This window comes from Mandrillus leucophaeus, unplaced genomic scaffold (genome assembly GCF_000951045.1).
Source record: "Mandrillus leucophaeus isolate KB7577 unplaced genomic scaffold, Mleu.le_1.0 Scaffold1989, whole genome shotgun sequence".
Classification (NCBI taxonomy): Eukaryota; Metazoa; Chordata; class Mammalia; order Primates; family Cercopithecidae; genus Mandrillus; species Mandrillus leucophaeus.
The window spans coordinates 15,015-41,741 of record NW_012102019.1 but is presented as its reverse complement, the minus strand read 5'-3'; the positions used below and the strand labels follow the sequence as shown (position 1 = coordinate 41,741).

Here is a 26,727-nt window from a genome sequence, read left to right as displayed (position 1 = left end):
TTGTAAAAGACTCCCCATTTAGCTAGGGGAAAAAAAAAAAAACTCTCATAAATGAAAAATTAGTTCACAAGTTTGCTGGTAGGAATTCTTAAAATTTGACACAGTATTTTGCTCATATATAGAAATGAAATTTATATAGTACTTAGCTACTAGTGAATTTATAAATAAAACTTATCAATAACAGATTTTAAGTAATAAGATGAAAAAAACTATATCCATAGCAGTACTGCTCAAGGCATGAGTAATGAAAGTAACAACAACAAAAATTGGCCTAGAATCTGTTTCCACTCTGCTGCACTTTAAGACACTCCTACAGAGGCAGTTTGTCAGTCGGACTGATTTATTGAAGCAAGAAGTAACTTTAATCCTTTTCTTCCATTTTACAAAAGGGGAAACTGACACCCAGTCATTCATGAAAATCAATGAACAATTCTTCACATTTCACATGGCTGTCTTTACATTTTAAGGTGAAATATTTAAGGTTAAACTTCAATTGCATATTACTGATGTCTAGAACACTGTCTCCCAAAAATAAGAAAAAAATATCTGTTTAGGCTTTCTGCAATTACAATAATAAAAAGTATAGTCTGTGTAACCAGATGGACATGCATTCAAATCCTAGTTCCAAATCCTGGTCCCTCAGCTAACTAGCCACATGACCTGAAGTGAATTACTGAGACTCAGTTTCACTACAATAAGGTACTGTGAAAAGGTACCTCATGCAGGTGGTAGACCCTGTAAGGAGCAGCTGATACTGTGTTTTAAATTCCAAATGAGGAATGTGTATATTTACCTTAAAATTGTTTGGCCTTGTTCTTGAACCCAATGACCAGTTAATAAAGTATAATTAAATACTTTAAAATATCATTATCAACTTATAAAAAATATTTCTTAAGCTCATTTTGTGGCAGGTAGTGGGACGGTGCAGAAGGAACATATAACTCATCCAAGTCCCTGTCCTGAAAAAGAAAGTAAGTCACATGAAATCAATAGTGACCCACAGACGTCTCTTATGTGACCAAGTGCTAAGTTGTGGTTAACAGTCCAAAAGTGCTATGAGAAAAGAAAAGAGATAGACCTCAGTGAGGATTAGCGCAGACTTCCAGGACTCAGTGGAGGAAATACGAATGGAGATGCAGACGATGAGAGGGCCAGTGGGGAGCGAGAAAAGTCACGCCACAGGAGCTGTAGGCATGAACCCAAGAAAGCTTGTATAGGAAGGGCAGATCCAACACTGGGTGGAGTCAGCTAAGCAAAATATTCATATTCCAAAGCTTCCATATAATTCCTTATTCAGACAACATTGTATATTGTTATTTGGCTCAGCAATTGAATGTTGACCTCCTTCTTACCAGACAGGGAGGATAAGGACTGCAATTCAAAATAGCCAGATTTGGAATTAGCACTCACAACCCTAGACCATATTTTTCATTCCTTTAGCATTACTCTGTAACCATGTTCCTAACCGTATTTCACACTTAAAGTTCACCTTTTTAAATAGAAATTGATTTTCTACTTCCACAGTCCCAGAAAGCACTGCCTAAGAGCCAAAGATCCAAAGTTCTTGTCCCATCTATGCCATTAACTAACATGAAGCAAAAAATGAGCCTCCTGTCTCTGGGCGAAACTCCTCTATGGAACGGGTGCTTCTGGGTTTGAAGTTTCACAGATCCAGTAGGGATTTTGCTGCTTGGAGGACGGCACAGTACTCTCCAGCGCATCTCCAAGCCTGACTTTCTGACCTCTTTTATACACTCTCTGGACAAAACTACCAGCCGCTGTTATTTTCCTCTCTGCTGTAAACATGGAGCTCAAGAATGGATAGAAAGACCTTATTGTATTGCTCTGTCTGGTAAATAAATATCATGTTGAATTTGCATGGCAGCTTTCTGATTATTTTCATGTCTCCGATAAGCATCAAGTCTGTCATAGGTACAGTATAAAAATCCCTGAGATTACCTAACACTGACACTGTGGCAGGAAGAGAGGAGAAGAGCTGTACTAGGGAAAATGAGGAGTACTTGTAGTCCTCTCTTAGGGCAGTGAGAGGGCCTAGGAAGAAAAGATCGAGGTGTTCCGTGTTGGGGTTAATGTGGGCTTGAAATGAAACTTCAGAGCAAAATGAAGCAGAGCAAAGAGCAGCGCCCACAAACTAACCTTAAATATCACAGCGGCGGAACATTTACCTGAAAGAAAAGTCACACTTGGCATTAAAAGTTCAATTATCACGTTCAGTGCAGAGCCTTGTTCTAGTCTGGAGCTGCCAGGTGTCACATGGTGCGTGATGACTTGCCCTTGATTTGGGTTCATTTGAAAAGCGTAGAACTCTAACAAATAAACAGCCTTTTGGGACCTGTACCTGGACGAGAACTGCCCCCTCCCTCGGGCAGCTACTTCTGATGCTGTCCAGGCATCGCCCAAGGGGAAAGGTTGCAGCGGGGTCGGAAGGCGCGGGAGGAGTCTGGCGGTGATTGATGGGGAAGGGATGAATGAATAAAAGTACTTGTCTCTGATGGCAGCAGAGACCCCAGAGGCTACACTGTCTGGCATTCTCTCAGCGTTTCGTCAGAGCCAGACCCGCCTGCAGCTCAAGGGAGGCGTGCTCCTCTCCCAGAGCAGGCTGGAACCCAGCTGGGTTCCGCGTCCCGGGAAGGTGGTCTCCGTTCTTCGCTCTGCATCTGGTTTGTCAGATCCGAGAGGTAAACATTCGGGCTTGGTGTTGAATTAAAAATCATTGATTGAACCTTATCCTGGGGCTTCGGTTTGGCTTACTAGTTTGGGGTTTTAAAAAAATAAAAATAAAGCCTATAGAGAGGGCAAATTAAAATAAGGATGGGTAAAGGAAGGAGCATGAGTGTTTGAAGCCACTTGGAGGGAACAGCGGTTTCCAAGTTCCTGCTGACTTGAGAAGTCTCTGCGAGTTTCCGAATCTCCGGCGCACTCCTGGGCGCGCTGGGGGAGCTGTAGCTCAGCCAGCAGGGAGTAGCGGCTTTCATCCGCCGGGAAGAGTCTTTCGAGTTCAATCGCTGGGTACAGAGGTTCCCCTGCGGGGCAAAATGCAGAGGTTGATACAAGCCCTTGGCCTCTAGGTGCCTTAATTCCGCGGTTCCCACGCACGCTTAACTAAGACGTGTATATATTCCTCCCCGCACATGAAAGAGTTCGGAGCTTTCCCTTGGATCCCCATCACTCCCCCCCGGCACACCCCTTCCAGAACGCCCCGCCCCGCTGCATATTATTTACCCCCTCCTGGTCACGCGGGGGAAGAAAAACAGCGGAGAGGGCATTGGGAAGGAGTTTCGACCAGAGCTGGCGAGTCACGAGGGCCAAGTTCCCCACTGGCGCGGCGCGCAAACTTGAATTACTTTTGCGCGTGAATACTGGCGGAGAGGCTGCGGGCGGTACTAGGGTTTGCAGAGACGTGGCTCCGGCAACTGACTTAAGTGTCCTGTCTTCCTTTCCCTGCTTGTCTCCAGGCTCTGAAACTGCGGAGCTGCCACCGGACACCCACTGGAGCAGGCAGCAGCATGCAGCCGCCGCCAAGTCTGTGCGGACGCGCCCTGGTTGCGCTGGTTCTTGCCTGCGGCCTGTCGCGGATCTGGGGAGAGGATAGAGGCTTCCCGCCTGCCAGGGCCACTCCGCTTTTGCAAACCGCAGAGATAATGACGCCACCGACTAAGACCTTATGGCCCAAGGGTTCCAACGCCAGTCTGGCGAGGTCGGTGGCACCTGCTGAGGTGCCTAAAGGAGAGAGGACGGGGGGATCTCCGCCACGCACCATCTCCCCTCCCCCGTGCCAAGGACCCATCGAGATCAAGGAGACTTTCAAATACATCAACACGGTTGTGTCCTGCCTTGTGTTCGTGCTAGGGATCATCGGAAACTCCACACTTCTGAGAATTATCTACAAGAACAAGTGCATGCGAAACGGTCCCAATATCTTGATCGCCAGCTTGGCTCTGGGAGACCTGCTGCACATCGTCATTGACATCCCTATCAATGTCTACAAGGTAAAGGGCGCCTGCTGAAATCATGGTGGGCTTGAGGAAGGGGGCCTGGCTGGAGAAGGGTGATGAGAAAGCTTGTAGAAGGAGCTTCGCTTTAGCTCTCTCTTAAGGCTCAGCCCCTCCTAAAAGTCAGTGATCTTTGGAACCAAATTCCATTTGGTTATGTCCACTCATAAAAGTCGGTAACCATTGGGATAAAATTCCATTCAGGTCTCCAGTAGCCCTCTGCGAAGCTTAGGACAAGTGTAGTCCCCAGTCTAGCAACGTTAGTATCACTTTGGGAACTTGGTACACATGAAGATTTTTCTGGCCTCACCCCAGACCTACTGAATCAGAAACTCTGGAGTGGAGCACAGTAATTTGTATTTTAACAAGCCCTTTATGTAATTATGATGAACTGTAAAGTTTGAGAACCACTAGTTCTGAAGGATCTAGTCCTTAAGTGCACCTAATAGGGTACATCCTCTAGTCAAAAGTGTGTGGTCCATGGACAGTGAGCGTTAACATTACCTGAGAGTTTGTTAGGAATGCAAGGCTAGCCCAGACTTACTAAGTTAGAATCTGCATCTTAAGATCTTCAGGTGATTCATGTGCCCACTAACTTTGGGAAGCACTGTCTTGGAAGACTTTGAAAGTAGCAGATACAAAGTAGGTTTTTAGGAAATAAATGGCCTGGAAGAAAGAGATCCAGACTGGTGAGTAGGAAAAACACCCTTCACCTGCTGTGAGGGACTGTAGCTACTCTGCATTAGATATCTACAGTGGACCAAGGACTGGGTGAGATGTGTTACTTCTGTTATTCCTTCCAGCAGCCCACAAGTAGATATTACATTTAGTTTACAGCTGACTGGTAGGATGCTCAAAGTAAATGAGTGAGAGGTGGAACTAGGGATCAGACTCAAATCTGTCAGGTTCCAAAGTGCAAGCCATATGATGGCACCCCATCAATTATTTCATGGACAAGACCAAGGAGCACTCAAAATCTGTAAGGGTTTCAGTAGTTAACACTATTGTGTGATTACCATGGGCGTCAGCAGAAACACACAAAGAGCCAGGTGGCTCCAGGTTGCTTTGGAACTCCAGACACACCCCGGCACCTCTGGGCCTCAGTTTCCTCAATTCCACAATAAGGCTGCTAGTGCCCACCTACTGAAGTTTTATGGTGTTAAAAAGAAAAAAAAAAGCAGCCTAAGTAAAACAGTTGGAAAATTTCAAAGACATATGAAAATATTTAAAACTTTCCCAGCAGCAGCAGCAGCAGCAGCAATAGAAAGTTGCACATAAAAACACAATCACAATGTAAGGAAATGGAATTGTACTTTGCAGATTTGCCTATAGCTAGCCCTGACTTCACTACTTCAGTACAAGGGTAAAAAAATGGAATGTAAAGTTGGGAAATGTTGTAGGGGATGCTTTGACCTATTGGCAGGAGTAGTTACCATAAGGCATGCGTGTAAATTTCCCTTCATGAATCTCTAAAAATCCTAACCCAATAGCTATATTTTAAGGAGAATTCCAAACATTTCTGAGGCTTAGCAGTGAGAGTGGATTAGGATATAGTTTTCTCTAAAGGGAATCACTCCCGGAAATGGGGGACTCAATTGAAGAAATCCTAAAATCCTGTGTGGCAATTGATTCTGATAAACTGTGAGGATGTACTTGGTTTGAGCTGAAATGGAATCTCTAAATGCAGTCACAACTCCATGAGGGTCAGAAGCGACTCTTTTACTTCTTAAGATGTCCCACAAACTAAATCTTCCCATTCTAATTTGGCAAAGGAATTTCAATTCAATTCATCAAAACTGAATTGAGAATTTTTTCAGTACAAGGTGTTGTGATAAATTTAAAATAAATCTAACAAGATCTCTTCCCAAAGGGAGATTACAATCTAGTTTTGCTAGGTTGGCACAGGATTTTATGAAAGTTCTGTTTGTGGGGTCAGGAAACTCCACATGTCTAGCCCAGTTAGAAACCTTTCTAAATCAGACAGTAGCTGAAGTGCTGTATAGAGGGTGGCATTGAGAACATTTTTTTAGTTTTGATGTATTGCCTCTAGGACAGATAGAAATCAGCTCTTCCAGAACCATCTTCTTTCCTCTGTCTGGTTAAATGAGTATTTGTGATAAACTAGAGAATTTCTGACTCCCCAAGAGGTCACACAGTTTCCTTTTCATTTCAGACTCCCTTATGATTTCCCTAGGAAGTTACATCCTTTTCCCGGAAGCCATCCAGTCTTAACATGACTGTGTTTTTACTTCTGAAATAAGCTAATGAGTCATTACAAATCTGTCCATCCAGTAACTTGTATTGGTCATAAACACATTCATCACATTGTGTCCCATCACTAAGGTCGTCGTTATTGAATCCTACCTTGTGGCCTTAGGTTTAGCTTGAGACACAATATCAGAATAATGGCTACCAGTTATGATGCACCAGGCACTTGGTTTATTTCATTAAATCACTACAACAACCCCGTAGAGGAGGTATCGTTATCATTCCTGCTTTAGATCTAGGGAAAGTACTTGTCAGAGAGGTGAAGAAGTAACTTGCCTAAAGTCATACGACTACAAAGTGATGAAACTGGGCCTTCAACCCAGACCATCCAACCCAGGACCCTGCGGTCCACCCCATCCCACTGCACGAAGCATGCTCAGGCACTGCATTGTCGTCTCCAACCTTGAGTATTAGTTTAGGATCTGATTTGAGAGCATTTGGTGCAAATGTGGCAAATAATATGCTATCCCACAGTAGAATACTTAGTAAACATTTTCAGAAATTAATTTGAGTCAGGATTTCTGTCTCTTGAAACCCCCTTTACCTGGTCTGTAGTGCGTAATATCAGTGGAAGTTATTCTAATGGCTTAATTTACCAAAATATATAATCCAGAACTAGTTAAAAGCCATTTATTTTCCTAAATAATTGTGGCAACATGGTTTTTTTAAAATGCATTTAGAATTTCAGAGTAGTCAGGTATGATCATTCAGAAAAAAGTAATTTAAATGAGTTATGAAGGCTATATTTAATATATCCTAATATGAGAGGCTTGAATCGAAACCAGTGATTTCTAATTTTTCTTGGTGGGGTTTTATCATTCTCTTTGAGAATTCAATATACACAATTTCAGCGGGTTTATGAAACTCTCCAACCCTCCTGTTGGCATACTAAGGGCTCAGAGGCCAAGAAATGTCAATGTGAATCTATTCCATTAATCTGGAGTTTAATAAATACAGAGTTCAGTAAAGTTGGCAAATCACAAAATGTCATAACTTATTGGAAGCTACAGTCTTCAGGCTGTGAAACTGGTGGGACTTTATCTGGAGTTGCTGCAGTGAAAGCTGAAAAGCACTGGGAAGCATGTCTGATCTGCCTGGACTGCCTCAAGGAGCTGGGTCCCTGGAAACTTTTAAGTAGAATCATACCACTCTCACAGGTCTCCTGTGTTATGGGGAAAATCCTGTGTTGAAGGCTAGGGAAGTGTCTGAGGACACTTAGCAAGTTGAGGCTGCTGAAGCACTTCAAACTCATGTAAAAATGCAGAAAATAATAAGCCTTGCTTACCTTTCTCATAGGCACACACTGGGGCTATGCCTACGTTACACAACACCAACCAGATGAACAATGAAAACTTCAAGCATCCAAAGGAGATATTTATTTAAATATATATGTATGTATACATGTACATACATTAAAATGTTAAGTTTTATAAGAATATATAGATATATAAGTAAAAAGATGACTATCACTTGGCACAGGGCATGGCACATAGCAAGCAAATGATAAATGTTTTTAAAATGTGTGCATGTGTGTGTATGTGCGTTTTGAGTATCCTTTGTTTTCCAGCTTTTGTTGTGACAAACACAACTACAAACAACATGTTTGTACATGTGACTTTGCACACATGTGTGACTACATCTAAAGGGTAAATTTTTGTAACTAAAATTAGTAAGTGGAAATGTGTGTATTAAGTCAAAATTTTGAAAGATATTGCCATATTGTGCTAGAAAGTTATTCTTGTACTCTTGGTTTCAATCCCTATTTTATATAATATCTCAATATGGATATAAATGCATATTAATGTTTATCTGTAATACGTATATGGGCCACCATGCTTAATATTTACATCGTCTACATATTCACCAGAACCAAAAGCCAGTGCTTGATGTTAGGATGAATTTCTCCTTATTCACAAGCTACTTATGGTGCCCTTCCTATACATCCTAAAATAAATGGGGTAATCTAGAATTGTTCATATGAGAGCCTGGCGCTCCACTACTAAGTTGCAGAAGCATAGATATCAAAGCTGGGTAAAAAGCGAGACAGCCGGGTGTACCTGTGGATGCTATCAATGTGTTTATGTTGTTGTTTGGTTGGTTAGTTGATTTGGGAATGATATTTAACAAAACTTGGTTGTAGGTTAGGGAGAAGTTAAAAATTCTTGAGCAAATAATGAGTTCTTAACTTACTTCTGAATTTTATTAACTCCCTTTGTGTTATATTTACATGGATAACTGAGTTAATGAAGTTAGCTCTCAAATATAGCTTCCTTTATGTGTAAAGAAATTACATTTAAAACCAAACCTGTGTGCAAACTGGTAAGACGAATACCAACATCCACATTAAGGAGTTCGGTAAGGATCCAAAGGTGATCAGGTGCTCAGTGGTGATGGAGAGCTAAAAATTAGGCTGGTGACCCAGTGGAGTGCTTCTAGATGGTTTTACAGTTAAGAACTGTAGGCTACTATTAGAGGCAAAGAGGCTGCATTCATAGTTCTGGAAGGCAAAACTGCTGATCTTTAACGTTTAACTAGGTAAGGGTGGGTACATATAACATTAAAATGCTGGTATGTCAAAATGCGGAATTGCTTCACTGAACCCACAAATGAGTTTCAAGTGAAGTGACCTTGGCAGGTAATAGACATTTTCTGCTTGTGACACACTCAGGATTATCTTTCTGAACAAATTTACCTTTTGCACTATCCTATCTTAGACTACTTCTGGTACTTAACAAGTTTATGTATAATTAACTAGTTTTGTAGTTAAAAGTAAAAGTTGATGGAACACCACCAACTTTTGAAGTTATAATTTTCCCATCAGTAAACTGAAGTATATGCATATATTCCAATCAGTAAACTGAAGCATATGCATATATAGCAACACAAGAAGTAAGGGTGTCATTGGGAGAGGAGTCTAATTTCTCCCAATTTAATAACAATGTTCTCATTTCCAGTCAAGTCACTGAAATATTTTAGTAATATTTACAGATATTTTACCGCATAAGCATTCTGAACCAAACATGGAAACTGTATACCTTTGAGATTTATTTATGCAAAGCAAAATAATTTTTAAGGAGCAACAACTAAGCACATTTAAACTATTAACTTTTAAAACTTGTTAATGGAGAGTCAGGCTTTTAGCTTGAATGACCTGGAATCAGTTAACAAATACAACAAATACCCTGACACCCATCTAGCATAGTGGCTGCAACTGTCAATACTACACAAATGCTTGCAGACAAATGATGCTACACATAAAACATAAGAGCAGTGGGCTTTTTCCACTCATATTTTTAACAATGTCCAAATGAAAAAAAAAAAAAAAGAAAGCTTGATTCCTTCTGTATTGAAGTATTGGTCATAGTCAGATAACAGGTTGATAGCAGAATTCAAATAAACTAGAAACTCAAGACTTCATATTCCCAGTTCACTGTTTCACATGTTGGTCACAGATTTCTGTGACAAAATGGTCAGTAAGCACTTGGCCTTGGGCAGTGAAAGTGTCCCTAGGTTCAACTGTATGATATTTCTTGTGTTTGCCTTTGATCTGCCACTTGGTCACTCCATAAATCCAAGCCTCTATGAATGTCAAGGTAAGGTTTTCTTTCAGTATGGTAAGGCTTATCTATCAAAAGATTTACATTTCTCTTTTGCTCATTTAAAATGAGTCTTTCAACATTGAAATATTTCCATAGTTGTACAAAAGGATAACGTAGCCAAGACCCTGCTGTCTCCAGGCCAGGGAGCCATGTTCTTCAATTCACAAAGAAAACCATATAAGGATATCTCTGTGTAGCTAATATGCTATAGTTGATTATTTTTAGAGAAACATGCCAAATGCTAATAAATGATTAAGTTCTTTAAAGGGTGTTGACAGATAAAGCCTGAGCTGAAATAAGATTCAAGATGTAATTTATGATGTGAAACATTCTCTTTCAGAACTTTGCACAGTTAAGAAGAGGTTGGTTATGTTTGGGAGATAGCTGGATGTGGTGTATGGGTATACGACTTCTCTAATTTTAGACTTTTTATTATTTCCAATGTTTTTATTTTAGAGTTATTTATCATTCCCTATAAGGCCTCTGGTGAAAATGTAAAGGAACAAGAAAATGGCCAAAATATGGTGGTGGATGGGAGAGAGGGAAAGAGAGAGGAGAAAGGGTGAAGGGAGAAGATAGAAGAGGAGCATTCTTGAATCAGAAATTTATTAACAAAATTGATTGAAGCATTTCTCAAGCAAGTCTCCCCTTTTGAGGCTCAAAACTGCACTCATGCCTGCTGACCTGTGTCTTTTCTCTACTTCTGTCTTCTTCAGTTTCATTGTAGTTTCTGGAAAGGAGGAAAACTATCCTCAGAATGTTTACACTGTACGCTGTCTTCTTCCCGCTCGCTCAGTGTTTTCAGACTATTTTAATGGGCTTTCAGATTCCATAGTAATCAGACATTTTCTGATCATAGCTTATTAGTCTCCCCTAAGATATTCCACAGACAGAATTAGGCTTAGGTATGGCATGAAGTTACTTAATAGGGTTTGTTGAATTCATGTAGTTTGCAAGTCTCGTTCTGAGCCAGGAGGCGCTCAGGTTCTCATTCTTCAGTTTCTTCAGATGTCATCAGTGATAAGTCAACTAATAATAGACCAGGTTTGTGAGTGGGGTTTGTTATTTCTCTTAGTTGGATCTTTTCAAAATATGTAATATGTCGGTGAAAGTTTTAAAGCTCAAACTTTGGGTATATTTTTAAATTTAGATAATAAAAGAGTACAATCAATTTCTTTCCTGGCCTGTTACAGACTTAGAAATAAATTTCTGGTAGGAAAATATATTTGAGGTAAATTTCAATTTCTCTTAAGAAATATTTTTAAAAATTGTTTTCTATCTCTTTTCTCTTAGAGATTTTGTTTCAAGAACTTTAATTCATTTTCATAAGCCATTGTTCTATTTCAACAAGTTATAGGAATCTTTCCAGAGCTTTGAAAAGGCCTCTGTTTTGTGGATGTGTGTGAAATAGATTCCCATGGACAGAACTGTTGCCTTGCACAACTCTAGGGGGCACTGTTCATATTGTAATCTATTGAGATGGCACCCCTGGGGGATAAGCTAACATTATTTCTGACCCACATATTTCTAACTCACATAGCCTAATCTTTAAGTGATTAAGTACATTTTGATGGATGCAGGGTAGAGCTTGTAATTTGTATTTGTCCTTCAGGGCACAGGTGCACTGTATGTCAAGAAAAAGAAAATTCCATGCACTTGATCAGCATATTGACTCCAAATTCAAAGTTTACTTTGAACTATTTCTCTACGTACCAATACAGAAAGAGTTCTGTCATGCAAGTCCTTGAATGAAGGTGCCCTATCTCATTAAAACTCTAGTTCAAACACAGAAAAAACTCTTAACTACTACAGGAAACAGAGATAAAAACAGAATACATCCTTTCCTAGAGTTGGCAAATGCAGCCATTCCATTATTTTCCTTTTTTGACTCTTATTGTGAAAACATTTATATAATGCCAGTCGTTTAAAGAAACGTTCACAATTTATCACAGGATAGAATAGACTGCAGTCTGGCAAAGTAACCTTGGTTGTCCTCTTAATTACACCACTCACTCATCCTCTAAAACAATCATCTCTAATAATGTCCGTATGTTTACTGCATCTACTTCCACGAAACTTACAATCCCCTCCACAACTAAAGCTCTTCATTGAATCCCATTACATAGTGAGAAACAGTAGGTTCTGTTTTATATCAGGCATTGCCTTGACAAGTTTTGAATAGGAGAGAGAAAGGGTGGGAGAGGAATTTTTGTTGTTACCTTTTCCGGCCTGCATGGAAGAGCGGAACTCCAACGACAGTACAGCCCACCCTCAAGCCTCAATTCTAGAGTTTCTGACTCTATGTGCCAAGAAGACCTGATCATCAGGACTAGAAATATAAATAGTAAATATACAGTCATGTCAATTCTCTAAAGAATATATGTAGAATATGAGAACTGAAAGACGCATGGCAAATGTTTTGTCATAGATGATTTCTGCCTTATGATCAAATTCATTCATTCACTCATCCGTTCGTCGTTACTTAACAAGCATTGAATGAGTGACCACTATGTGCCAAGCACTGTGCTAGGCATTATAAATGTTTTAGGATATTCTGAAACAAATAAACAGTTAAAGCTCAGTGTATACTTGTAATTTAATTAAATAGAAAAAGAAAATGCTATGTATGTTTAATGAGGCGAGTGAACATTTGCTTGTGCAAGATGGTTAACTTTAGCATTTCCTGACTTTATGGGGCTTGACTCCTCTTGGCATTAATAGGGGTGTGTGTTAACAGGATTTTTTTTTCTTCATTTATTATCTCAAGTATGTGATTTTTAATTAAAAAGAGAAATGAAAAATGTAAATCCCCCAGTTGGAGAGATTTTTTAGGATCCACTTCACAAAATCCTCAAATAAATAAAGAATATTTATTTCCTATTCATGCTATTTATCCTTTTAGACATTTTTTAAACTATAATATAAAAATGACTTTATAATGTAGTAGAAAAATTTATTTGGATTCTCTTGCCTTGTTTCTTTCTCAAGCAGTTGTTCCTATGTAAAGTTATAAAATTACGATCTTTCCTGAGTAGAAATCTTTTAGCCAGTATGGTCACCTCTTTTTTCAATCTAATGTTTATTTATTTCTGTTTATCATCCAAAATAAATGTTCTAGAGAAGCAATATAAGCCTTAGGGTAAAATGGGTCAGCACAAACATAGGCTATCATTTTGTCAAATGGACTCCACATTGCCAGCAGGACTGAACACTAACAACAGCTATTCAGTTAGATGAGACATCACGATATGAAAAGCAGTGCCAGTTATGTGAGTATTTGCCAACTGGCTCGTATTTGATAAATGTTAGGCAACATATATTCAACTTAATTTTAAACAGGATTTAAAATTTTAATTTATGTGAAAGGGACATAGTGTCAATATTGAACTCTAAACACCCTTTTTGTGATCAGAGAGACGCCTTTTGATTACATGTTTGAATTGTCTTCACTGTTCAGACCTTGCCCTTAAGTTATCTAATTTAATGGGGTAAAGTCCAAAGAAAAAACTAAAAATAGGGAATAAGGAATGTGTTATTGCTGGGTTTAAAGTTAGAGTTGCTTCCTCTTGCAATAAAGGGAATCCATTTCCTTTTCAGTGGGGAAAGCTGTATCGTTAGACTTCAGATTATAGATGTTAGATGCTGTTATTTTTCCCAAAGAATGATGAAGAAATGAATCATACCCATATCTAAGAACAATCTCTCACCAAATTGTAAAGATGTCATCTTGGTTGAGAGTGAATTTTTTTTTTTTTTTTTTTTTTTGGCAAAGCTTCATAGTTTTTCCCCACCTGGGACGTTTTTTGCATTAAACAAGTGGATACCTTTATATTTTAGATAAGTTTCAAGCAATAGCTTGCCTAAAGACTTTCTTGCTAGAGGCCATTAATATGACAGAGATGAACATCAATACTGGGCATGGTTTCTGTCACAGAGTATCAGGCTTTGCTGGGTCTCCACAAAGCCTTCTGATCAGTGAGGCAGAAGGTAAGCTTTTTAGATGAAGAGCATTTAGAGTCTTGCCAAAGCCATTCTTCTCACTACAAAATAATGGAAGCAACAGTGATGCTCTTCCCACATCTTCTGTGGCCTTCCAGAACCAATAGCATCCAGTTCTGAATTGAAAGCACGAAATGCAAGCTGATAAAGGTTAATGCTCTCTCTCTCTTTTTTTTTTTTTTTTTTTTTTTTTGCAGTCTCTTTCCCTTCAAAAGTGTAGACTAGAAAACTGTAATCTCTCCGTGGTGATTATGTTTCTGACTATCTGTCTGTTGAGCTTGAAGAGCATTGTTACAATTTTCAGTTTGTGTTTCCCTGTTTTCTGTGATAGCTTGGGTCAGAGGTTGGGCTGCAGGCCTCCAGTGGTATGAAGAGCAATAATCCAATTTCTAGGCTGAGCCAAAAACAATGGAAACCTCAAAACATGGCCTGGATTCAGTGCAGAGCTCATTTTCATCTGCCAGACTTCTTTTCCTTCAGTGGTCTGGATGCTCATTCATCTTGATTCTTCTGATAGCGGTACCTACAGGATAACAATATTACCATATTGGGAACTAATTTAAGACAGAATAGAATATTTTAAAATATCCAAATGTTTGGACATTATTTGAATAAAATAACTAGGGGCATTAGTCAGGGTTCTCCAGAGAAACAGAACCAGTGGGATAGATAGACGGAGGGATAGGTAGATAGGTAGGTAAGTAGTCAGACAGACGGATAAATAGATAATGAGGAATCAGTTTATGAGATTATAGAGGCTGAGAAGTCCCATAATCGGCCATTTGCAAGCTGCAAATGTAGGAAAGCCAGCGGTGTAATTCAATCCAAGTCCAAAGGCCTGAGAAACCAGTCTGTGGGCCAGAGGAGATGAAATGAGACATTCCAGATAGGCAGGAAGAAAAAGGGGCAAATTCCTTCTGCCTCTGCCTTTTGTTCTATTCAGACCCTCAGCAGATTGGATAATGCCCACACACCTAGGGTGAGGCAGTCTGCTGTACTGAGTCCACAAATTCATATACTAATTTCTTCCAGACACATCCTCACAGACACACCCAGAAATAATGTTTAATCGAGCAACCTGTGGCTGGTCAAGTTAACACATAAAGTTAACCATCGCACTAGGTGAGCAGAAGATTTTGCTCTGCACCTAGATATTTTACCATGATTTGACACATAGCTATAGGTTTAAAAAATAATATTTGATTTAATTCTAAACTTTTTTTGTACAATCACCTCCTTCAAAACACTGTCGGGCAGGTATTATAGTGGTTGTAAGCATAGGCTCTAGACCATCTGAGTTCAAATGTGGATCTATTACTCACTTAAGTGAGCAACCAATTGCAAGCATATTGGTTTCCTAATGAAGAGCAACAAATTACCCTACAATTTAGTGGCTTAAAACAGTAAATATTTTTTAAATCACATTGTGTCTTTGGTTTGGCAATTAAGGAGTGGCTTAGCTGGGTGGCCCTGGCTCAGGGTCTCTCAAGAAGGTACACTCAAAATCCTGGCTGGAACTGCAGTCGTCCAAGTGTGACTAAAGCTGGAGGATCCTCTTATTCACAGACCTGGCAAATTAGTGCTTGATGTTTTCAAGAGGCCTCGGTTCTTTGCCATTTGGCTTCCCCGCAGAGGTGCTTGAGTGTCCTCATGACATGGCAGCTGGCCTCTCCCCGAATAAGTGACCCAAGAGAGAGAAAGCCAGTTCTTTAGGAACTAGTCTCAGACATCACACATCATCACTTTTGTCACATTGTATGCATTAAAAGCAAATCACTAAGTCCAATCCACATTCAAAGGCAGGGAAATTAGGCTTCATGTTTTGAAGGGAGAAGTAATCAATAGTAGAATATTGTCTGAATAAGTTATACCTGGCTGGTTCTAGCACAATCCTTGTAACCAGTTGGATAATTTTTATTCTTATTTCTAAGGGTAATTGGCAGTTCTTTTAAAGCTACATGAGTTCAAAGCTGGTTCAGACCTGTGGTGCACCAAGTCTCCCCCATTTCAGTAAATGACTTCACCATGCACGGGATAAACCTCTGTGAGTGTCCTGACTCCTCACATCAATTGTCCAACCCATCAGCAAGTCCTGCTAGCTAGCCCTACCCTTAAAATGAACACAGGCTATAACCCACTCTCCTCAGCCTCGGGGCACACAGGGTCCAGCTCACCATTAGTTCTCATCAGTGCTTCCTTTCTTGGCCCTACATTCTATTCTACACTGGGCAGCACAGTGATCTCTTGAAAAATATGTTAGATCATACCATTTGCCTTCTCCAAACCTTGCAATGAATTCCCTCAGAAAAGCACTTAAATTGTTCCCTCTACAACTTCATTTTCCATGCATTTGGTCTGGGTCACTCTTCTCCAGCTTTAGTAGGTAGTAGCCTCATTGCTGTACCTCCAGTTCACCACGCTTGTTTTGACCTTAGGGCATTTGCACATGCTCTTCGCATGGCTTACTGTCTTATTTCAGTCAAGTCCCTCTCCAAATGTTGTCTCTTCAGGGTGACCTTACTGAGAAGCTTATCAAGAAAACATCTTAGCCGGGCGCGGTGGCTCAAGCCTGTAATCCCAGCACTTTGGGAGGCCAAGACAGGCAGATCACGAGGTCAGGAGATCGAGACCATCCTGGCTAACACGGTGAAACCCCGTCTCTACTAAAAAAAATACAGAAAACTAGCCGGGCATGGTGGCAGGCGCCTGTAGTCCCAGCTACTCAGGAGGCTGAGGCAGGAGAATGGCGTAAACCCAGGAGGTGGAGCTTGCAGTGAGCTGAGATCCGGCCACTGCACTCCAGCCTGGGCGACAGAGCGAGACTCCACCTCAAAAAAAAAAAAAAAGAAAACACCTCCAATCCCACCCTCACTCAATACGATCACAGCCTCTGTTTAACACCATTTTAAGTATGTGTGTGTTTTTTGTCTGCCTCCCTCACTAGACTGTAAACTCCATGTGTGCAGAAGTGCTCAGAATAGTGTCTGACAGATAGTGAATGCTCAATAAATATTTATTGAATGAATGACTGAACAAGCATAATTAATGAGTCAGTTGATTAATCCAGAAGTCACAAGATAGAGATTATGATGGCTCACCGATGTATTTTGATAAGATAATGTTATCTGAGAGGTTTTTTTAAAAAAAATATGAATTGAACTTTAATAAATTATGAGATTCATATAAAAATTCCAATCTGGGTTCTTTTGAAAAATCAAGAGATTTTTGTATTTGGGGTCCCTTAGAAAAAAAGTATGTGATATCTATTAGCTGCTGCTCCTTTCAGACAAAGTTTACCCCAGACCCCACCCCACTCCCTATCATCTTCCTGACACCAGTGACTTTCTGAGACCTGGTGCCCTCCACTTCTCTGTGTTACCTGCCTGGCTCTGTAGGTCTTCAGGATCCTACCTTAAGCATATATGATAAGTCTGCCAACTTTTGTCCCACATGTCTGTATAAGTTTTGATATCTAATTTAGAAATGAAATTGGTCCTATGTTGAATCTCCAAGTCAAATTTATTATGAGACACACATTTTAGCCTTTGACGTCATTCTAGTTATAGAACAATCAACTCAGCTTGACAAACTCAGTAGAGTCTTCACTACTAGTGAAAGGATGGAAAGACTCCATTGTGTCTCAAAATAATTTTCACTTTTGGAAGTTTGTTTTTCAAAATATTTTTAAGACCCATGGATTTGAAATACTTTTCTTTATTTTCAAAACCACATGAACATTTGATCCAGATGTTTACCTAAAGTGATTCATTTACCAGTGTGGGACACACCACATCGCCCTAAGAAAGAAAATAACCACATTTAATAATAGATGGTTGCGTAGTCTACAATCAGATAAAAAGAAATATATATGTGTGTATATATATACACTGTGTATATATTTTATACTGTGTGTGTGTGTGTATATATATATATATAAAATAGCAATAACTATGTCTTCTTGCTCCTTATATAGCCAGTCGTTGTTATATTTTAGAGTCTATGAATCAAGCACTGTTAATATTAAACATCTGCTATGCATTAGGCACTGGTCTAGGCAGTTGTGGAGCTCATAGTCTGTCTTACACTCCAGGAATCCAGACAGAAAAAAAAAACTAAGCAAACAAATAAGTTAATGTGATATGCCACAGGAATTGATAGACTATGGATAAAAAGGAAAAGAGAGTAGGGAGATAGGGATGCCTGACCAGTTATGGTATCTAATAGTGTGATCAAGGTAAGTCATGTTGAAAAGATGAAATTCGAGCAAGACCTGAAGGAGATAAGGGGCTTAACCAGGTGAATCTGTGGGGAAAGAGCCTTCTAAGATAAGGAAGGACCTAGAGTGAAAGCCCTAAGTAGAAATATGCCTGGGCTGTTCAAGCAACTGCATAGCTACTCCAACTGAATGACTGTTCAGTTAGGTAAACGGACTGCAGTGAAGAACAAGTGCATGAATGCACATGTTGTTCTGCATAGAGTACTACTTCAATAGGGAAGTCTGGTCTCCTCAGCTAAGGACTATTTATCAATCAATTTTAATTAACCCATATTTTGCTTTGGCCATGACCTGGGCATTTCAGACTCTATGACAGTATACAGGTTCAATTTTCAGGAGGAACCTAAGCGATTGGCCCAAGTTTGCTCTGATGAGGTGAGCTGAACTCTAAGCTACTATATACACATGATGACTTCTTATAAGCTGGCTGCATTTTCATCAATCCCAACAAACTTTCCTGTACCACACATATGTCGAACAATGGTGCTTTTCAAAGAAGTAGTCCATGAGAAAAAGAATGACAACCAGAATTTATCCTACTCTGCATGTTAATTATGCTCCACTAAGTGATAAAATTCAGAGGGCATCTTATGAAACCCCCTAACAGAGCTTCATGTCTCCTCAATGCAGCTGCTGGCAGAGGACTGGCCATTTGGAGCTGAGATGTGTAAGCTGGTACCTTTCATACAGAAAGCCTCCGTGGGAATCACTGTGCTGAGTCTATGTGCTCTGAGTATTGACAGGTAGAAGCTTCTATTTAAGCCAAGAATATTCTGAATGCTATACTATTGTTTTGCATGTTACTTAGAAAATAAGCTGTGCAATTCAATAAAACTAAGGTATGCCAGCTTAAAATACAATTCTATTTTTATCTCCAGATATCGAGCTGTTGCTTCTTGGAGTAGAATTAAAGGAATTGGGGTTCCAAAATGGACAGCAGTAGAAATTGTTTTGATTTGGGTGGTCTCTGTGGTTCTGGCTGTCCCTGAAGCCATAGGTTTTGATATGATTACGATGGACTACAAAGGAAGTTATCTGCGAATCTGCTTGCTTCATCCTGTTCAGAAGACAGCTTTCATGCAGGTAAATTTTACTTTTTTAAATTTTCCTTTCTGCTCTTGCCTTATAACTATTTAGCTATTTTTCTCGTGTTTCCCACTCCTTGGGAAACTGTTGATTTATGACTGTCCTTGGCATAAATTAAGAGTGTAGATCCAAGCACTGTGGGGTTAATGGTGACCAATGACTCAAGAGGCAAGAAGGTAGATCACTACTTCTCTAAGAATCCCCTTGCTCTCAGTGGCATGGATAAACTAAGTTCACATGAAAGAATTGATGTGAATTTATAGCTTTTCTACCCAAAGCCATGTTAGAAGTAAAATGCCTCGTGCCACAAAGTGAAAATAGCACTCAGGCAAAAGGTTTCTCAGCAAGGCAATTTACTTCTATAGAAGGGTGCATCTCACAATAGAGCAATGGTGAAAGCATACCAGACAGGGGAGTGGGATGGGGTGTTATCCCTGATGCAGCTAGTTCCTACTGCTGCATCTTTCCCCTTTAGGTAAGGTTGGACCGCACAGTCTAAGTTAATTCCAGTTGGCTATTTTAAAGAGAGCAGGGATACGAGCTGGAGTGGTGGGATGAGTAGTTTCAGCGGAAGGATGGTTACAGAGCAGGTGACTAAGGATGACTAAGGAAAGAGCAGGTGATAGAGGCTAGGAGGGGGTTGTTTACTGAAACTAGGGGCAAGGAGATGTAAAGAACGAGGAAGTTAAACTTTAAAATGGAGAACAAAGAACAGGGAAGCTGAACACACTGATGTATTGGTTCTCTGAAGAGGAATTTACTGTATCCTACAGTCCCATTAGGACTGACAGCCACTACGTAATCTGCACAAGATAGCATAGTAGTTGTCAGAGGAGTGTATGGTCCAGCAAATATTCAGATAGAAGTCACCCTGATACGGATGGAGTCTGAATGGAAAGACTCCCCTCTCTTTGTCTTTGATGCCAAAGAGAAAGCTGCCATTGCAAGAAACCATTGCATCCTGGTCATTTATTAAAGAACATTTGATTTGGGAATAGAAAAAGAATGATGATGCTGGTTTCCAGAAGATAGATCCTGAGTGTAAAAGGCTCTTCCAAACAGAATGAGTTAAGAGGCATTAATGCAAAGGGGGCTGGCCTAACTACTCCCAATAATTGTTTTCTATTGTATATACAAGGAGACTAAATAAAACTTTATGACTGTATATATACAGGAAAAAAAAGTGCCGACTGGGTTACATAAATTCCTCTCCAACACAGATATATCTAAAGCAATATGAAAACGATAACAGAGAAGAAAAAGAATAAGAGATATGACATAAGTCAAAAGCAGCTTTTATCTTTGTGCGAGGTTAGATTTATATGTTACTGAGCTAAATGGTTAACCTAGACCTTTTCATATCTGTTTTCCCCATTAAACAAACTTGCTAAAAAGTGAGAACTTCATCTAAACACCAAGTTATCTTTACATACTTAGGTGTTACATTTCACACAAAGAATACTCTGAGGATAACTTTCTTATGTGAAGACAAAACATTGAATTACCAAATATTTCAAATTTTGCCTAACTACTTAAGTTTTTGTGCATGCTTATAACACATTGTCTTAGAGAACTGACATGTTTTTGGGAAAATTTGGGTTTTATTTAACATGACTATTTATTTGTTCAGTAAGTGTGGCCTGAAAGATTCTGCACCGTATATATAAACTGGATCTAATTTAGAAGATACTCATTCCCTGATGAATTTTTTTTAAGTTTAACATTTGTTATATAATATTTTCTTACAGAGGAGTATTAATCATAAAAATTCTCTCATCCCCCTAGTTTTACAAGACAGCAAAAGATTGGTGGCTATTCAGTTTCTATTTCTGCTTGCCACTGGCCATCACTGCATTTTTTTATACCCTGATGACCTGTGAAATGTTGAGAAAGAAAAGTGGCATGCAGATTGCTTTAAATGATCACCTAAAGCAGGTAAGAAAATACAAACATTTGATAACTCATGATTGAAATTATAATTATGAATATGAAAATGATGATGATGATGATAAACTAACATTATTATATACCAGAGCATATTTCCTTTTTCTTGCTTCTGGTAGTTTTAAATAGACAAAGAATATTTTTATATTATTTATTTAGAGATATTCTATATAATCTAAAATGATCTAGGGAGAATCTGAACTTTTTAAAGATGAATCTCTAGTCACTTCGGTTCCACTTCACAATAACTATTCCATATAAAGCTCAGTGTCCTGAGTTTTTGCATATGCCGCTGACTTTTTGTAGACAATATTAAATGTTTTAGAAGAGAGATGCTATAAATATAATGAGCCATCTTTTAAGGGTCAAACTATGGATTTATTTCAGAGACGGGAAGTGGCCAAAACCGTCTTTTGCCTGGTCCTTGTCTTTGCCCTCTGCTGGCTTCCCCTTCACCTCAGCAGGATTCTGAAGCTCACTCTTTATAATCAGAATGATCCCAATAGATGTGAACTTTTGAGGTAAGAAAGGCAAACTAGAAATGGTTTTGTAAACAAATGCCACTCAGAAGTGTTTCCATCGATCTGTTTTATAGGCAGAAAGAGAAACTACCATTTTTATAACCCTTAGGAAGCCAGGGAGGTTGCCAATTTTTATCTGAGGTCCTGTTGAGAGGGACAGGGAAGGGGAGGTATGAAGAACACTGAGGACAGAGAATCAGAGTTGTCAAGATGATGAGTGAGTGCCAAGGTGGAAAATGTCAGGTCCAATTCTCCAATACGATTTCTAAATTATTTCTTTTCAGCCAGCTTCAGTACTTCCAAATGAGATTTTATTTTAAAAGAGAAGCATTGGGCCTGGGAAGAGGAAATGGAGGCAAGTCAGTAGAGATGCTAGAGTTAGAGGGAGACAGAGACAGAGACAGGCAGAGAATCATTATTATCAAAGACAAGTGATAAATTTAGAACGATGGTGTATTGGTATTTTTTTCATTACAAAAGCACAGAAGTCTACAATGAATACATGTTCAGAACAGCATATTTTTCAGACACATTTTGGGTTATTTTGTTGCAGCTTTCTGTTGGTATTGGACTATATTGGCATCAACATGGCCTCACTGAATTCCTGCATTAACCCAATTGCTCTGTATTTGGTGAGCAAAAGATTCAAAAACTGCTTTAAGGTAAGAGACTATCCCAAAATAAAAAGCTCTTTGTAATATGGCTCAAATATAAGCTTTCAAAACTATTAATGTATCTATCCAGACAGATTTAGTAAATTATTTTATAGTTTCCCTTTTATTACATCATGGATGATTTTTTTAAATACGACTTTTGCTTATAAATCACTAAAATTAATTTTTGCCTATAAATCCTCGTCAACCACTCCCTACTGCCTCAGCCAATCAGTTACACTCATGGAATTGTTAACCAAAAAGTAATAAAAATTACATGCATTGATGTCTGATAGGCATCACATAATAAAATAAGGGCTAAACATGAATTAAAGACACTGTTCCCTGTTTTTGGTAGAGTCTGAACTTCGCAGCTGCAATTATTATTGTAACTAAATTAATTCCTTTTTTACATGGACTATGAGAATAATAAGGTAAACAAAAAAATAGTTTAGGTTTTACCTCTTTCTACCTTTTTTGTATAACAGTGATGTGCTGTTCAATGTGAAATACATATAATTCCTTCTTCAGCTACTTGCATTTTATCATCCTTCTATTCATTCACTCCTTCAACAATCTAACATGAAATAAAATATCCCCTCCCCTAATACGAAAATCATCCATTTGTCCATGGTATTTCAAGCTGAGAACGTAGCTCCCGTGTAAACACTAAGTCAGCCTATATCATTCTTCGCCCACTCATAACTCAAATTTTAGAGCTGGAAGAGAACTTCCGTCAGTATCAACGCCTTCATTTTATAGAATATAAAATCGTGGACTTCCCATTTTCTTTTACATATAGAATGAACAGAAGACAAACAGAATGAACAAAATTTTATATTTAAAAAATTTCAAGAAAAAAATTGGATGAAGAAAACTGAAATGCTTTTGTACTATATAACCTTATTGTTTAACAATATTGAAAAGAGACATAAGAATACGTGGCTGAAAAAATAGGAAAGCAGTATTAAATTCATTGACATGGAAAGATATTTATGTCACTGTCAAGTGAGAAAAAGCAGGTTAAATCTCCTCAGCAAAGTGGCTTAGAATAACTTGGGATGAGATGTGTGTGAAAGTATCTACAAGACTATGGAGTATACATATAGCACAGTCTCGCTAAAATATACTCACATTCTCAAGCACATGCACATATATATGTGTATAATTTATTTCATGTATGTGCACATATTTCTGTTTTCATGGGGAAAAGTCTTGAATTATATGTTTATCAAATATTAAGAATATTTATCAAATAACCAAGAGTAAATATCAATTAAAAGTGGCTTTCTCTTGATGAGAAATCTTAACTATGTAGTTTTTTTCTTCTCTGCATGTTTTAGTCTAAAATTATCATATGCTAATTCTGTGAGTATATTCTTTTAAGAGGGAAAATAAAAGAGCACCGAAAGACAAGGCCCAAGAACTCCTAATTATGCAAAGAAAGTCAGAACCCTGGAGAGGAGGAAGAGTTGAGAAAGGTGACTGATGTTAACATATAATGAGTTACTTTGTTTTGTACAGTCATGCTTATGCTGCTGGTGCCAGTCATTTGAAGAAAAACAGTCCTTGGAGGAAAAGCAGTCGTGCTTAAAGTTCAAAGCTAATGATCACGGATATGACAACTTCCGTTCCAGTAATAAATACAGCTCATCTTGAAAGAAGAACTATTCACTGTATTTCATTTTCTTTATATTGGACCGAAGTCATTAAAACAAAATGAAACATTTGTCAAAACAAAACAAAAAACTATGTATTTGCACAGCACACTATTAAAATATTAAGTGTAATTATTTTAACACTCATAGCTACATATGACATTTTATGAGCTGTTTACAGCATGGAAAGAAAATCAGTGGGAATTAAGAAAGCCTCATTGTGAAAGCACTTACTTTTTTATGGTTAGCACTTCAACATAGCTCTTAATAACTTCCAGGATATTCACACAACCCTTAGGCTTAAAAATGAGCTCACTCGGAATTTCTATTTAAGAGATTTATTTTTAAATCAATGTGAATCTGATACAAAGGAAGAATAAGTCACTGTAAAACAGAACTTTTAAATGAAGCTTAAATTACTCAATTTGAAATTTTAACATCCTTTAAAACAACTTTTTAATTAATATTTTCACACTGCTGATCAGACTAATTAGATGCAAATGAGAGAGTAGTTTAGTTGTTGTATTTTTTGGACACTAGAAACATTTAAATGATCAGGAGGGAGTAACTGAAAGAGCAAGGCTGTTTTTGAAAATCATTACACTCCTTTCACTAGAAGCCCAAACCTCAGCATTCTGCAATATGTAACCAACATGTTACAAACAAGCAGCATGTAACAAACTGGCACATGTGTCAGCCAAATCTAAAATATAATACTTTTAAAAAGAAAATTATTACACCCTTTACATTCAGATAAGATCAAACCTCACAAAGAGAAATAGAATGTTTGAAAGGCTGCCCCAAAAGACTTCTTTGAATCTGCCATTCACATAGCCTGTGAAGAAAATACTATCTACAAATTTTTCAGGATTATTAAAATCTTCTTCTTTCACTATTGTAGCTTAAACTCTGTTTGGTTTTGTCATCCGTAAATACTTAGCTACATACACTGCATGTAAACGATTAAACGAAGGCGGGCCCTGTGTTCATAGCTTTACAATGGAGAGATGCCAGTGACCTCATAATAGAGACTGTGAACTGCCTGGTGCGGTGTCCACATGACAAGGGGGCAGGTAGCACCCTCTCTCACCCATGCTGTAGTTAAAATGGTTTCTAGCATATGTATAATGCTGTAGTTAAAACACTATTTTTCAAAATCATACAGATTAGTACATTTAATGGCTACCTGTAAAGCTTATTACTAATTTTTGTATTATTTTTGTAAATAGCCAATAGAAAAGTGTGCTCGACGTGGTGCTTTTCTTTCACTTAGAGGCAAAACTGCTTTTTGAGACTGTAAGAACCTCTTAGCTTTGTGCGTTCCTGCCTAATTTTTAAATCTTCTAAGCAAAGTGCCTTAGAATAGCTTGGGATGAGATGTGTGTGAAAGTATGTACAAGAGAAAACGGAAGAGAGAGGAAATGAGGTGGGGTGAGAGGAAACTCATGGGGACAGATTCCCATTCTTAGCCTAACGTTCGTCATTGCCTCGTCACATCAATGCAAAAGGTCCTGATTTTGTTCCAGCAAAACACAGTGCAATGTTCTCAGAGTGACTTTAGAAATAAATTGGGCCCAAGAGCTTTAACTCGGTCTTAAAATATGCCCAAATTTTTACTTTTTTTTTCTTTTAGTAAACTGGGCCACATGTTGGAAATAAGCTAGTAATGTTGTTTTCTGTCAATATCGAATGTGATGGTGCAGTAAACCAAAACCCAACAATGTGGCCAGAAAGAAAGAGCAATAATAATTAATTCACCTGCCATGTGGATTCTATTTATAAATCACCCACAAACTTGTTTTTTAATTTCATCCCAATCATTTTTTCAGAGGCCTGTTATCATAGAAGACATTTTAGACTTGCAATTTTAAATTAACTTTGAATCACTAATATTTTCACAGTTTATTAATATATTTTTATTTCTATTTAAATTTTAGATTATTTTTATTACCATGTACTGAATTTTTATATCCTGATACCCTTTCCTTCTCCATGTCAGTATCATGTTCTGTAATTATCTTACCAAATTTTGAAACTGCACACAAAAAGCATACTTGATTTATAATAAAATTGCATTCAGTGGCTTTTTAAAAAAATGTTTGATTCAAAATTTTAACATACTGATAAGTAAGAAACAATAATAATTTCTTTACATATTCAAAACCAAGATAGAAAAAGGTGCTATTATTTAACTTCAAAACATGTTTCCTAGTATTAAGAACTTTAATATAGCAACAGACAAAATTATTGTTAACATGAATGTTACAGCTCAGAAGATTTATAAAAGATTTTAACCTATTTTCTCCCTTATTATCCACTGCTAATGTGGATATATGTTCAAACACCTTTTAGTATTGATAGCTTACATATGGCCAAAGGAATACAGTTTATAGCGAAACATGGGTATACTGTAGCTAACTTTATAAAACTGTAATATAACAATGTAAAAAATTATATACCTGGGGGGATTTTTTGGTTGCTTAAAGTGGCTATAGTCACTGATTTTTTTATTATGTAAGCAAAACCAATAAACTTTAGGTTGTGTTTTTTTAACAACTAGCTTATTTTTCATTGTACAGGCACTAATTCATTAAATACTAATTGACTGTTTAAAGGAAATATAAATGTGACAAGTGGACACTATTTATGTTAAATATACAATCATCAAGGAAGTATGAAGTTATTCAATTAAAATGCCACATTTCTGGTC

At 38.2% G+C, this 26,727-nt stretch overlaps 1 protein-coding gene across 1 annotated transcript; it reads left to right on the top strand.

Annotated features, from left to right (window-relative positions):
- Nucleotides 1-2,489: 2,489 nt before the first annotated feature.
- Nucleotides 2,490-26,727, top strand: EDNRB (endothelin receptor type B). Its single transcript, XM_011978688.1, is given in 8 exon segments — nt 2,490-2,699; nt 3,477-4,010; nt 18,786-18,898; nt 19,034-19,238; nt 21,027-21,176; nt 21,573-21,706; nt 22,260-22,368; nt 23,884-26,727. Coding segments are annotated over 8 exon segments (1,590 nt in total). The 3' UTR covers nt 24,019-26,727.